This window comes from Cervus canadensis, chromosome 13 (genome assembly GCF_019320065.1).
Source record: "Cervus canadensis isolate Bull #8, Minnesota chromosome 13, ASM1932006v1, whole genome shotgun sequence".
NCBI classification, from domain to species: Eukaryota; Metazoa; Chordata; class Mammalia; order Artiodactyla; family Cervidae; genus Cervus; species Cervus canadensis.
This window is the reverse complement of record NC_057398.1, coordinates 20,684,322-20,699,552: the sequence shown is the minus strand read 5'-3', so window position 1 is coordinate 20,699,552 and position 15,231 is coordinate 20,684,322. Positions and strand designations below refer to the sequence as shown.

Genomic DNA, 15,231 nt, shown 5'->3' with positions numbered 1-15,231 from the left:
AGCAGCGGTTTTTAAACTAGGCTTCTTGGGACATTGATGCCTCCCCCGCTAAAAATCAAACAATAGAAGACTTTTTCCCAGTGCTCATAAAAATCACATTCAGTACCAAATTGTTCCCAGTTTTTAAATGTTCTCCCATACCTTTTTCATTACTTCCACATTGAGTTAATTCAAGTAGGCAAAGTAATTAGCCTGGCACCCAAGAAGGTTCAACAAAAGTTAAGTTCTTTCTACCCAGGTGCTGAATAACCTGTCATTTGACTGGGCACAACTTTACCTGTAGCTATTTTAAGTTTAGCAGAGCAGTACTTCACGAAGTGCCACAAAGCAATGATTTTCTAAATATTCTGTCCCTTGACCCAATCTGAGAACCACTGATCTGCAACATCCAACAGCCCCTAAGTGTTTAAAAGGCCACATTCACAAAGAGATGATAGAAATAAAGACTACACAGTTACCCAGGGTAGCTCAGACAAAAATAGAATTTCCTATCTGGTTGAGCTGGGTCACTGGGGGACTAACAACAACAGTAGGAGAGATGCTCCAGGTGTTAACTCCATCTGCTGGGGACTCTGACCCCGGCACAGGAATCAACCACTCAGGGCAGCCTCCTGCAGCGGCAGGACACCGGAGTCTCAGGGGCCTGGCCTGCACTCACTCACAGCAGAAATCCGGGAAACGGAAAGGCAAGAAGGACACTCCTTTCCCTGGATTTTCTGTCCCCAAAACACTGAGGCTCCTGGGTCAAAGGAACGGCTGAAGCGCAGACTTGGGCCCAACACAGAACTGAAGTGTAAGCACAGGGTGTTTAAAGCTGGCCTGGAGACAGAGGCGAGGAGGGGACAGAGCTGGTGTCTGCTTACCCAGGGTGTCCCCCATGGTGACAATCGTGCGCTGGTACAGCTCCGGGTCTCCACCCTGGTTCGACAGAATCACTGCTAAGTGTGGCCTCCAGTCTCCCCACTGCTTGTCCCCACAACACTGAAAAGCAGCAGAAAAATTGAACACTGGCTGAGTAATACAGCCCCTGCCAGAACATAGGTTAAGGAAGGCTGTTGTCTATTTTCTGATTTGCCAGGAATGCCTATTAGGCTGCCTGCAGTGCGGCCACTCATTGATTCTGAGTTTTCTTTTATTAAAAAAAGCAAAACTCTTAGAAGGATGGGTAGGCAGACACATATACATACATACACACACAGGAGTATTGGGAGGTGGTGGTTGGTGGTTTAGTTGCTAAGTTGTGTCCGACTCTTGTGACCCCATGGACTGTAGCCTGCCAGGCTCCTCTGTCCATGGGATTTTCCTGGCAAGAATACTGGATTGGGTTGCTATTTCCTTCTCCAATATTGGGAGGTAGATAAATAAATAAAATCACACTACTAGTCACTAATTTTCAAATTTCATCCTGGTGCCCCTAATCTCAATAGCTGGGGGCCAAATTTAAAAAAACACACACACTGATATTGATACACTTCCTTCTTGGAGGATCGCAAACCCTTGGTTCATGAGAAGAGTCCATATTAACCTGTAAGAAAACAGGGGAACACTGGGATCCTTAATATTTTACCAAATGGCTAATGTTCTCTGTTTTTACAGAGTCCTCTTCTACACATCACCTTCTTTAGTCTTCACACAACTCTGTGAAATCTAATTCCTGTCGCCTCTTGAGAGAAAACAGGCCAAGGGGCCCAGCCAGCGTTAGTCGCTAGTGACGGTGCAGGGGCAGCAGAGCTCCACGAGGGGGCGGTAGAGGGTAGTCAGAGAAGTGGACGCGGGTGGAAGCCCCATAGGAACGGATGGGCCGTTCTCCTTGAATGCCGGGGAATTTCGGGGCAGAGGAAATAGTAATAAAGAAAGCAATGTCACAGGCTCTGGATTCAACAGGAGTCCTGCCTCTTGAGCAAGTTTCTTAATGCCTTTGAAGCTTTGTTTCTTCATCTCCTAAATCGAGATCATAATGTCTACCTGACTGGATTACTGTTGGTAGTGAAATGTGATTGGTAAAGCCCATAGCATAGTGCCTTGCACTTGGTTTGCACTTTATAAATTACATGTAGGTGTAAATACACACACACAGAAGCACAGCAGAGGAAAAGAGATGATTTGCAGGCCAGTCCGTCCTCCAATTTGTTACACAGAATGGACAGAACAGGAGATTGACAGTAATAGCTAAGATCTGGAGGTCAAAACAATTCACAATTATTTGGTATTGTATTTGTAATTATCCCACAGAACAAAAGATGCTTTATCCAGCTCCATTTTATAGATACTCTTTGTTTATCTGGGCAAAGCAGTGTGAATGAGAGGAATGATAATAATAAATCACAAAAATAATAGCAGTTCTCACTTATTGCACTCTGACCCCAGGCCACAGCCTGTGCTAAGCATTTCTCCTGTGAACAATCACATGCATTAAGTACCATTATTATCCCCATTTTAACGTGTGAGCCAGGCTCTTTCTGGCTGGAACTAAGGCAGCCAGCAACAGAAAAGCTCTTGCTAAAAGAATGAAAACTTAGAAGCAATTCTTCTGTCTCCTCCCCAGGTGATGGAGGCAGGGGGGGAATCACTGTAAAGGAAGTCTATAGAGGTGGGGAGAGACAGAGAACACTTATTAACTAACTTCAATGGGCCAAGCATGGCCATTAATACATTCAGATATTCTCTCTCCTTTAAATTTTTACAATAACTCTGTTAGGCATCAAAATGCCCACAAAGACGAAAAGCTGAGACTCTGAGACTAAGTAACAAGACCCAGTTCACACAACAGTGAGAAGCAGAGTCTAGGTTAAGCCTGTGACAGAAGCTGACATCTCTGTTTTCCAGTCGCCATGCTTCGTCCACCACACCTCTTATTGTAAGTACCAGAGTCTAGCCTTTACTGGCTGCTATGATGCTAGGAAACTCTCCAACACGGGTGTCAAATACCACATTGGAATATCACCTCTGGCTCCTTGGTTTTCTCACCCAAAAGCAGGGATCAGTTAGCAAACTCTACCAGTGCACTGAGACCCAATGTTGTTTGTTGATTACATCACTCCCTGCATTTAGTGTTTTGTGACGTGGTAGGATTTCATTGCAGAGCACAAGCACTCGGCAGAACTGTGAGGTGCATCCCACGTTCTGATGTAGCCAGTTCATTTGACAAAGGGGCATGAAAGTCAGTATTTCTCTTTTCTTTTCTTTTCTTGAAATTGTCCACAAGCAATAAGAAGGACAAAAAAGCAAAAGTGTGAGTGTGTTTTCACTAAAACTAAACGTCAGCAAAAACCCAAGCCTCTAAATACAAGAAAAGGCTTCCAAAAGAGATTGAGCAGAGGTGGGTTCGGGAGGCAGAGAGAGAGAACACCAGAGACAAGGGATCCCACAGCCATCTCCACTGGCTCACAGAAAATACCAGGTTATGTGGAAATGCCAGCTGGCCTGGAACATGGCCCTGGCATCTCCCCAGCTCAAACCTCCCATAAATAATGGGTCCAAGGAAGGGTTGAAGCCTGTGAAGGAACAAATACAGAATTTGTACAAATATACCATCAAGATAAAAGGAGGGAAGAAGGTAGAGAGAACATTCACCAGAAAAAAAAAAACAAATGATACCACCAAACAAAGAATGGTCATCAAATATTTCATCAGGAATTAAGTAAAATAATGAAACAGTTTCTTTTATGAAGCAAGACCCTGAAGCTAAGTTATAGGAGCAGAGGAAAGAGATGGTGGAGAACAGGAGGAGGTAGATGTGACCTGCAAAAGCTCAGGAGGGAAGTGGGAGGAAAGTCAAAGAAATAAAGACAAAAATGGAGGGGACTTCCCTGGTGGTCCAGTGGTTAAGAATCTGCCTTCCAGTGCAGGGAATGTGGGTTCTATACCTGGTCAGGGAACCAAGATCCCACATGCCATGGGGCAAATAAGCCCATACAACACAACGACTGAGACTCCGTGCTCTGGAGCCCACACACCATAACCAGAGAGAAGCCACGCTCCCACAGCAAAGAACCCGGGCACCACAACTAAGACCAGAAATAGTCGAATAAATAAATACATATATTTTTTTTAATGACAAAATTTCAAAGAGCTCAGCAAGTAAGAGACACCGGTGAAAAGATAGTAAGGGACACACAGGAGGGACACAGCAAAAAAGAAGAAAAGAAAGAATTAATCATATATATATATATATATTATTATATTTTGTATATAGAGGGAGTTCCTGAAAAGAAAACCAAAATAAGAGAACAAAACAAATACTGAAGGACATAATTCAAGAAATTTTTCCTGAACTGTTAAGAGATGGATGCACATATTAAAACAGCGTGCTCTATCCCCCAAAAATCGACACAGACAGTCAACAACAAGATATATCTTACTAAAATTACTGGACTTCGAGGACAAGGAAGGAATGCCTTGGGACAAAAAGATCAAGTCTCTTATCATGGGAAAACTATCAAGGTGGCCTCAGGGTTCTCTTGAACCACATCTCACACTGACAACCTGTAGAATCTAAAGTGTCCCTCTTTGAAGGGTCCCGTGCAGTGGTGGGGAAGGAAGGAAGCCTGGTTGTGGGAAGCGGGGAGAGCAGCCTCAGCTTCACTCGCTATTCTTCACTCAGCAGGTAGCTGTGGATTTGTGGAAAGAGCAAGATCTTCGGAATCAGATAGACATGGGCCAATCTTGACTCCTCTGCCCCTAGCTCTGTGATCTTGGGTCATTTTACACTTTCGCATCTCAGTTTTCATGATTGCAAGACAGGGATAATAATTCCTACCTCCAGGCATTAAATGAAATAATATGCATCACAATTCTTAGCACAGGACCAGGCACATGGCAGGTAATTAAGGGACAGTTGTTGTTTTATTTGTCATCTCTAAAGCCATCACTTCGTTTCTGAGCAGTCCCCACCCACTAAACCCTTAGGATGCTGGGCTCCTGTTACGAAGGGTACCGTGGCTGCCTGTGGGATCCTCCCCGACATGAGCTGGAAGAGAGTCTGCAGTGGATCGTTGAGCGCCAGCGTGCTGGTGAAGCTGCAGAGAGAGGGGACCGACCATCAGTGGGGACCCAATCAAGAGCACCTCTAACCCATTGCCTTGCAGTGGCTTCTGTTGAAACTTGAGTTTCTCTCTGCTTTTCGGTTATGGCTCAGCTCCATCCCACTTTCGGACACCCATCCCACCACACACCCCAAGCAGACCTTACCACCCAGGGAGACCTTCTGCACTTCAGCACTGACACCCTATCTCTTGAGCAAACCATTTTTATAGACCTTCGTCCATCACGGAGATGAACCACACATAAGTCAATGAACGCTGAGAGCCCAACAGTAAACCTGAACCTCTTCTTTCCAGACCCCTCCTCCCCAGCCACCCTCGAGACCCACTGCCCCAAGGCAGTCCCCCTCCAGGCCAAGCCTACAGTTCTCAGTGCTGGGTTTTTTGGGCTTATCGCGAACCCGGGTCTCTCATGCCTTTGCTCACAAGTACTAAATAGTCATTTTCAGTAACTGAAGAGGCGTAGAGCAGGGACCAGAAATGATCCTGCTGATGACAAACCGTGGGATCTGCTTAACAAGTATATAATAAGCTCTATGGCTGATTTGAGATTTAAGCATACTCAGTAAGAGAGATATTTCACGATTCACTGGGCCCCATCAAACATCAATGGCCCAAGGCGGAGATCCGTAGCAGAGATGTATGCTACAGCAGAGGGTTGTCGGATGCTCGCTTCCAAAACCTAAAGGAAATTTATCCCTCATAATGCTGTCTTTAACAGCATCCTTCCTCCAGAGCTGGGAGTGCTTCTTCTCATAGAAGTTCAGTGCTCCTCACTGTTCTGGCCTCTGAACATAATGAAGTACATGGTGGTCACTATTTACTGGGAAGACTGAGGGTCAGAGTAATAAAGAGACTCAGCAGGGACCATGGTGAAGAACAGACTCCCAGGCAGTGGGATAGATGTGAGCCCCACAGACCAAACTTAAAGTTGGGGTGTCCATCTCCTTATCCAACTCTGCCCAGCAGGATTTACAGCCAATTTAAATATAAGATGGCTTCCCTGGTGGCTCAGATGGGAAAGAGTCTGCCTGCAGCACAGGAGACCCAGGTTCAATCCCTGGGTTGGGAAGATCCCCTGGAGAAGGAATGGCAACCCACTCCAGTATTCTTGCCTGAAAAATCCCATGGGTGAAGGAGCCTGGTAGGTTACAGTCCATGGGGTCATAAAGAGTTGGACACGACTGAGCAACTTCACTTCACTTAAATATAAGATAAGGCTTCCCTGGTGGCTCAGCAGTAAAGAATCTGCCTGCCAAATGCAAGGGACTCGGGTTCAATCCCTGTGTCGAAAGATCCCCTGGAGAAGGAAATGGCAACCCACTCCAGTATTCTTGCTGGAGAAATACCAGGGACAGAGGAGCCTGGTGGGCTACAGTCCACGGGGTTGCAAAGAGTCAGACGCGACTGAGCAACTAAACAACAACAAGCTGAGAAGGTTGCTTCAAGGCTTTAAGCAACACGAGAAGATAAATGTTGAGTTAGCATCCTTCTCACTGTCTGACCCAAGCCTGCTTCTTATGGGAGGGTCCCCCACCCCACCCCATCCCTGCCACACATCTGTCCCCAGCCACCCACAGATGCTAACTGCAGCCTGAAGGGCTGACCCCAGCACGTGCTACACCCACCACCTCCGTCTGATCCTGAGTCTCCTTAACTGTTTCATCGCCCCTGTTCTAAACTCCTGGCTGGGTACTCACACCTGCATTCCTATCCTATTCTGGTTTGAGCCTTCTTCCCAGTGCCCCCTGGCACCCAGGTCCTGATAAACCAGTGCAACCTGTGACCGAGGGCATCCCTTCAGTCTTGACATCTCCCTTTAGATGAAGTCTTCCGTATCTCATCTCCAGCCCTATAAACCCCTTTCTCCCACAGCTCACAGTCCTGCTACTGTGTACCCCTCCCTACCTCTCAGCACCCACACCCCCACTGAGGACTAAGCAGTGAGTTACTCACTCTCAGTCCTAAGGCTCTGTCATTCACCCTTAAGGGATCCACCCCCTCACTGATTCAACTCTCTAGAGTTCTAGGAACTTCTCTCTTCCAATGAGAGAAGGCTACTGCAGTGCAGAATCCTGTTTAATCTTTGGAAGCTCTGACCCTGAGAAAATGTTAGTAAAATGTTTTGTTCAACTTAGCAGCTAAAAAGAATGTATCCACACCTAGGCTATAAGGATCTGGAGAAGAAAAATACTATGCCCAACTTAGAATTGGAAAGACGCTTGGAGGGTGGGGCTCCTCAGTGCATCTTGTATGTCTCCCTACCCTCATCCCCACGTTTGGAGGGGAGGTCTCTCCACTCCACTGGTCTCTCCCTGCGCAAGTCCCCAACTCACCCACTCATGACCCAGCTGTAGGTCCTCGGGTCCATCTTGCTGGAGAGGAACAGAGCGTGGCCCCACAAGTGGTTCTTCATGGCCCACTCCAAGGCTTCCTGAAAACACAGACATCGCCTTCAGGACCTCCATGCTCACCTTCCTCTAACACAACCAACAACTGTGCTTGGGTACCACTGCCCCCTGAGCAACTAGAGGCCAGGCTTCCAGGAAGACTTGCAGAGCCTCCATGTGAATCTGAGAAAGAAAGAGTAGGGAACCAGCTTCAGCTGGCGGGTATTTCTCTCTCCATTGTCCCTTTCTCCAACCTTCATGTTATCAGAACCTATTACATGATTTCATTAGCTCCCCACAAACATGGTTACCAGTTACCTTTATCTCTTGAGAAAATGTCACATGATACTTTCATGAGCCTAAGCACCAAGAATGAGAGAGGCATTTCACACCAAGACCGAGTCTCTAAAGATGAGTTGTAAGATGGTGTTCACAGGGCATATAGAGGAACTGTTTATTAACAACTGTGGCAGAGACACCTAGTTCCTCACCCAAATCCATGCTCTCCTTCCTGGGCCAAGAGCTGGACTGTATTTCCCACCTCCCTGGCCCTGAGGTGTGGCTGAGTTCTAGGTTATCAGATGGGAATGGAAGCAAATGCATGCAGCCTCTGGGTCTGGCCCATAGAACTCCCCATGCTCAATCCTCCATGGCCTTGTTCCCATCTTGTTGGAATGCAGATGACACCCAGGAGCCTTAGAGGCTCTATGTTAAAGATGGTAGAGCCTCATACAGCTGAGTCCTTGGGTTACTTATGGAGGAGGGCTGCCCCATCTTCTGTTCACCTGCTCAGTACTCTCACATGAAGAGAAAAATGCTGCTATTATGTTTAAGCCAGTATACATAGCCATTATCCTACCCCACCTAATACTATAACTAACTGCCTACTAACTATCAAGTGCTTATTAGTTAACTAGTCAACTTCATATGTCAAAGTAATCACACCATTAATTTGGTGACATGGGTCAAAAGCTGCAAACTTAAAAACATACACATACATATATTTATCTTTTCATTTAATTTTCAAAACTATTTAGTAAGAGTTTAATTTATATGTGAGGTTGAGTGGTGAAGAAGCCACCTGCCAATGTAGGAGACACAGGAGATGCAGGTTTGATCCCTGAGTCAGGAAGATCCCCTGGAGGATGAAATGGCAACCCACGCTAGTATTCTTGCCTGGAAAAATCCCATGGACAGGGGAGCCTGGTGGGCTACTATAGTCCATGGGGTCACAAAAGAGTCAGACACAACTTTGTAACGGACCACGCAATTTTCTTACTGTCCCCAAAATAATTTTATTTTTGGACAGGAGGTTACTAATGAGGTATTTTCACCTCCAAATGAAAATGCATTTGATTATCCCAACATCTCCCACGTTACTGTATTTGAAGAGACAATAAATTTAAACAGTTACAGTTAGGAAATTCAGCCTCATAGTCAGTAGAAGTAAAAATGACATTAAGATTGCTCTTTTTGAAACAAGTTCCTACTGTATAGCACCAGCAACTATATTCAAAATCCTGTAATAAAACATAATATAAAACAATATTTAGAAAAAGTGTATCTATATGTAAAACTGCATCACTCTGCTGTATAACAGAAATTAACACAACATTATATATCAACTATACTTCAATTTACAAAAAACAAGAAACCCAGGTGAAATCTTTAAAAAAAAAGAAAATGTTCTTTTTGGGGAAAAGAAGATTGATATTTTTGTACGTTAAACTATTTCATAGTAGTATTTTTTAGAAGGATTTACTAAAGACTGGTAAGCTTTCTTATCTCTCCTTGCTATTCTTTGGAAGTCTGTATTCAGTTGGGTGTATCTTTCCCTTTCTCCTTTGCCTTTTGCTTCTCTTCTTTTCTAAGCTCTTTGTAAGGCCTCCTCAGACAACCATTTTGATTGGTAGGGATTTACTACATTAGTCAAAAATCTGCATCCCCAAAAATATAATTAAGAATAATTGATGAATTGAGAACTTATATGGAGGATATCAATCTTGCCCAATGCCAGAATTAAGATCCTGCTGCTGCTGCTAAGTTGCTAAGTCGCTGCTAAGTCCGACTTTGTGCGACCCCATAGAGGGCAGCCCACCAGGCTCCCCCGTCCCTGGGATTCTCCAGGCAAGCACACTGGAGTGGGTTGCCATTTCCTTCTCCAATGCATGAAAGTGAAAAGTGAAAATGAAGTCGCTCAGTCATGTCTGACTCTTAGTGACCCCATGGACTGCAGCCTACCAGGCTCCTCCATCCATGGGATTTTTCAGGCAAGAGTACTGGAGTGGGTTGCCATTGCTTTCTCCTGAATTAAGACCCTAGTCAAGTGTTAATATAACATTTTAAACATATTGTGGAGGAGAGCTCCTCACAGATCACCCTGAACTCCCACAGTGCTCTATCTGCCCTTGCTACCTTTGGGTCATAGTATGATAGATGATGTGGTGGGTGGTTACAAGCCCAAGCTCAGGTACCAGGCTGCCTAAATCTAAACCTGGGCTTTATTACTAACTTTCCTCATTTAAAAATACATAGAATAAGAATAGAACCTAAACTAGAGGGTTTCTATGAAGATAAATGAGATAATGCATATAAGGTGATAGGTGAGTATCTGACACATAGAAAGTATTTTTCAAATATTTTCTTTTATTATTGTTGTTGTTATGATCATTACTTATTCTTAAGAAAGAGATTATCACTGATTTATCTCTGTATCTCCCTACTGGGTTTGATGCCTTAGAAGAAGTGGCTGCTACATAGATGTTTATTGAGTAAGTGAATCACTGGTGAAATAGCAGTCCCTACTATATAGTGAATATATATATTAAATATATAATGACTATATACACACACATATATGCTACATGTTGATCCCATTTTCACTGAGTATCATGTCTATCTCTCATTTAAAAGATAACATCACATACAAAGAAACACACATAATTAAACATTTAAAGGTAAAGGTGAAGTCACAAAAGTATTTCAACTTTATTTTCATAAGTTAATTTTGAAGCAGGAAAAGCCTTTCTATATATCATCCCAAAAAAGTGATTTCAGACAGAAAATCCTAAAAAAGTAAAGAGCTCCTACAAATCAATATATGGGTATCAAAAATCCACAGAAAAATGTGGAAAACCCATGACAAAAATATTCACAGATTAAAGGATATTCAGCTTCATTTATAATAAGAAAAATGCAAATAACTGCTATACATTTTTTTCACCTCTCACACTGGCACATATCAAAAAGAAACACCCTGGGTTGGTGAAAGTTGGGGGAAGCAGGCACTTGATAGAGTAATCAGTACAACCTCTAAAAAGTCAGTTTGTAAATATCTATCAAAATTACAAACCATATACCCTTTGATCCAAAGCTTCCACTTCTACAAACTTTCCTTACGTATATTCTCTCCACAGGGGCAAAATGACTGTTATTCACTGCAGCATTATTTGTAATTGTAAAAGACTAGAAATGATCTAAGTGTCAATCTACAGAAGTTCAACTGAATTGATTATAATTCATCTAGAGAAACCTATGTAGCTGTAACTAATAATGAGGAAGGTATTTGTATATAATAAGAAACAAGAGTCACCAAAATGCGGCCCGAAGACCCAGTTCAGCCCACTGCCTGTTTTGGTACAGCCTACAAGCTACAAAAAGTTTTTACACTTTTAAATGATTGGGGAAAAGATCAAAAAAAGAATAATGCTTCATTACACGTGAAAGTGATATATTCAAATTTCTATGTCCATAAATAAAGTTTTATTGAAACACAGCCACACCCATTTATTTACAGATTATCCATGGCTGTCTTCACACAATAACAGCAGAACTAAGTAGAGCAAAGCCTGCAAAGCCTAAAATATTTACTATCTGTTCCTTTACAAAAAAAATTTACCAGTGCCAATATAGTGTTTCCTATAAGATTTTGTTAAATGACAAAAGGAAGGTGAAGACATGATATGTAATATGCTATAAGGGCAAGGAGGGAGGAAATAATTATATATGGAAGAAATACCTCCATATATTTCAGAAAGGAAAAATCTTATGGCTGGGAAGGAGCAGGGAACAGCATCATTTCTCCCATTATATCCTTTTTATCTTTTGATTTTTAATTGATTTGAATTTATTTCAACCATTTATGCAAATATTTAAGTTTACTGAAATGCAACTCAATCCAGTATTCTTGCCTGGGAAATCCCATGGATAGAGGAACCTGGTGGGCTACAGTCCATGGAGGGTTGCAAAGAGTCAGACACAACTGAGTGACTTTCACTTCACTTCACTTAAGACTTCTGTAAAATGTGAGCTCAACTTCAAAATTAGGGTATAAAATAATAGGGACATATGTGAGGTGATGTATATGTTAATAACTCAGTGAGGGGAATACTTTCACAACATATATCAAATCACATTGTACACTTTATCTTACCATTTTATTTGTCAAATATACTTCTATTTAAAATTTAATAAATAATATAAAAATGTCAAAGTCTAACTTACACATCAAAAAATACAGAAGACATCACTTCATCAGTGGAATTATTCAGTATTGACATGTATGTTTTAGATATAGTTGATGGAGGTATCATTTGTAAACAAACTTCCTGGAAACTAATTTAGTGTATATGTGAAGAGCCTTTTAAAAGTACATACTCTTTAACCCAGTAGTTCCACTTCTAGGAATCTATCTTAAAAAAATAATAAAAAGATCATCCAAAGATTTATATAACAAGATTTTCGAATTGTGTAATTATGGTGGTGGTGGTTTAGTGGATAAGTCGTGTCTGGCTCTTGCAGCCCCATGGACTGTAGCCCACCCGGCTCCTCTGTCCAGGGGATTTTCCAAGCAAGAATACTAGAGTAGGTTGCCATTTCCTTCTTCAGAGGATCTTCCCCACCCAGGGGTGGAACCCTGGTCTCCTGCATTGCAGGTGGATTCTTTACCCACTGAGTTACCAGAGACTGGCAAAATTGTACATGGCCTATAGAGTCAACAACAGTGAATTGTGCATAAAATATGATACATTCATATAATGGAATATATCTAGTTTTTAGTGGCATAGTTTAATGCTATGAGAGGGTTTCACCATATAGTCTTAAGGGGAAAGAAAGAAAAAAATTGTTTATGTAATTTAATTTAACTTTTAATATTGATACATATGCATAGAAAATACTAGAAGTAAATATATCAAAATGTTAACAGGTATTATCTTTTAATGGTAGGACTTTGGTTTTTTCCTCCTTTGTACCTTTCTGAACTTAACTGTTATGAAATGAGTATATGTCACTCATATCATTGGGGGAGGGGTGAGCTATAGGGCGGCCGGGACTATTTTAAGCAGGAGCGGGCGCGGCACTTGCCTTCTTCCTTCCATAGTAGAGCAGCTTAGTGAATTTCTCCACGATCTGCGCAGGCGTCTCCACGCTGGGAGGAATCTCCCCGGTGAGCAGGTCCCGGGTCCCGGAGCTCAGCACTGGCCAGTCCTCGTCCGTCAGGCTGATGAGGTTGGCCACAGGCGGCTGCCTCTTGTACTTCTCCAGCTTCTTACAGTCCTGCATCAGCAGCTCGGCGATGTCAGACCCCACCATGGACTGCAAGGCAAAGAGAATCCCATTCCCTGAGCTAGAATCCCATTTGTCGCCATGCTGGTACCCCAGGCTGCAGAAGGGGGGCACCGGAGCACCCGCCTTCTTCAGGAGGAGACCCACATGTAAACACAAGACAGTCATTTTTGCATTGTGGTAGTTGAAACTCCACCTTCATTCTCATGGCTATTTTCTGCCTGTCAGGAGCCACAAAGATGACCAGCAATATGCACACTCTCATAGGTGTATTATCTGCTTGGTGCAGTAACCCAAGAACTGAGCAATAACCAGAGGCTAGTGGAGAAGGGCAGGGAAAAGTTAGCCTTTGAACAGTGGCATTGACCTCAGCAGTTTCTTTTCTTGAGGCCATTTGTTGCTTCTTTAATGTTACCTTTTATAGTTATGCCCCAAGACGAATCTTCTGTCTCCCAGGAAAATTTAAATTTCAGTCCAGCCTGCACCTGCCCATCCTCCGGCCGCGGTGATACTGACCCCGTTCTGCCGACAAAGGAGAACCAACAGCTGCCAGAGTAGGGCCGAGTCTCTGCCCCCCGGTGTCTCAGATTTGCGGCTCTGTGCTGCCTTCTGCTGGCAAAACGTCATGATGTCCACCTTGTGCACATCTTCCCTAGGGAGAGATTTCAAGGAGCCAAGAGTGATGGACAGACTCCGACCCCGGGCAGGACCACCAGCCCCTCCTACAGCGCGAGGGTGCTGCCTGGGCTGGGACTGAGATAGTAACAGAAAGAGGACCTCCTAGGATGGGAACAGTGAGTCTGAAGTTACAGAGCAGTTATTCCCGTATAGAACAGGAAGGGACCGCAGAGATTCTCTCATCCACTGTCTCCATTTTACAGAGGAAGAAACTGAGGCCCAGAGACCTGAAATGACTATTTGGGTGGCAGGTTAGAATACAGACTTTGAGATCAGACAACCCTGGATTTAAATCTAGCCTAAACTTCTCAGCCTACACAAGTTGCTGATCTCCTCTGAGCCTCTGCTCTTTCTGATAAAACAGGGGTGATGAAAATGTCTACCTCCAAGGCTTCCCTGGGGGTACAATGGATAAGAATCTACCTGCCCATACAAGGGACACAGGTTCAATCCCTGGTCTGGTAAGATTCCACATGCTGTGGAGCAACTAACCCATGTGCCCTAACTACTGGCCTTGGCGCTGCAACTATTGAGTCTGTGTGCCACAACTACTGAAGCCTGCACGCCTAAAGCCTGTGCTCCACAAAAAGAGAAGCTACCACAGGGAGAAGCCAGTCCACTGCAACAAAAGTACCCCCGCTCCCCACCACGAGAGAAAGACCGCATGGAGCAACGAGGACCTAGTGCAGCTAAAACTAATAAACAAAGTAAAATTTCTTTAAAAGTCTACCTCCAACTCAATGTCTTATAATAACCTACAGTGGAAAAGAATCTGAAAAGGAACAGATTTATATATAACTGAATCACTTTGCTGTACGCGTGAAACTAACACAGCATTGGAAATCAACTATACTTCTATTAAAACACTGTTTTAAAGCCTACCTCATACAAAAAGGAATTAGCCAACTGTGTAGCACATATAAAGTGCTCAATAAACAGGAATTATTATTTGCTTGAGATTATTTAATGAAGTCAGTCAAATGGGGATCAGTACCCTAGGTGTCCAAACACCCAACTCGGTATTCTAGGCCACATCGCTACACCTGTGTGTAAAAAATGGCGACAGCAATTCATTTTTACTTGAAGGAACTGTCAAAATACCCTGGGGATTTTCTTGGAGGGGGAAGCTTCAGGATAAGGACACATCTGTATAGTTGTGGTGATATTTAAAGGGCTTCAGAATGCATTATCTCACCTCTGACACCAGCGTGAACTCTTCTCTCCACAACAAAGAACATCCTCAATATTTATCAGAAACATGACTAGGAACTTAAAAGCAGTTCTAGCTCAGTCCTGCAGAGGGCAGACTTGCACACTGTCTAGTAACTCATGCTGACTGGGTTATATACATCTCTCCAGAAAAATGTTTTCCATGTGAGCAACTTGCCTGTGATTTCCCATAGGAAATCGTATTATTATTAGGTACCCAGAACACTAAAACCTCCTATCACATAGCCTTTGTAAAATAGAACTGATTTCAGATTTTTAAACCTTTTTCTGTCTTTCAACACTCAAACTGCTTGTCAAAATGGCTCAGGCCACATCTGTCTCCAACT

The 15,231-nt window shown here is 43.3% G+C and overlaps 1 protein-coding gene across 5 annotated transcripts in view; it reads right to left on the bottom strand.

Annotated features, from left to right (window-relative positions):
- The window catches only part of SEC16B (SEC16 homolog B, endoplasmic reticulum export factor), a 63,462-nt gene that overhangs the window by 17,475 nt on the left and 30,756 nt on the right, over positions 1–15,231 (bottom strand). For all 5 annotated transcript variants that reach the window (XM_043485678.1, XM_043485677.1, XM_043485680.1 and 2 more), the window contains 5 exons: positions 13,514–13,649; positions 12,797–13,027; positions 7,379–7,476; positions 4,937–5,018; positions 864–981 (listed from right to left, as the gene is read on the bottom strand). In XM_043485678.1, coding sequence (XP_043341613.1) covers positions 864–981; positions 4,937–5,018; positions 7,379–7,476; positions 12,797–13,027; positions 13,514–13,649 — 665 coding nt within the window. The remainder of the gene's footprint in view (positions 1–863; positions 982–4,936; positions 5,019–7,378; positions 7,477–12,796; positions 13,028–13,513; positions 13,650–15,231) is intronic.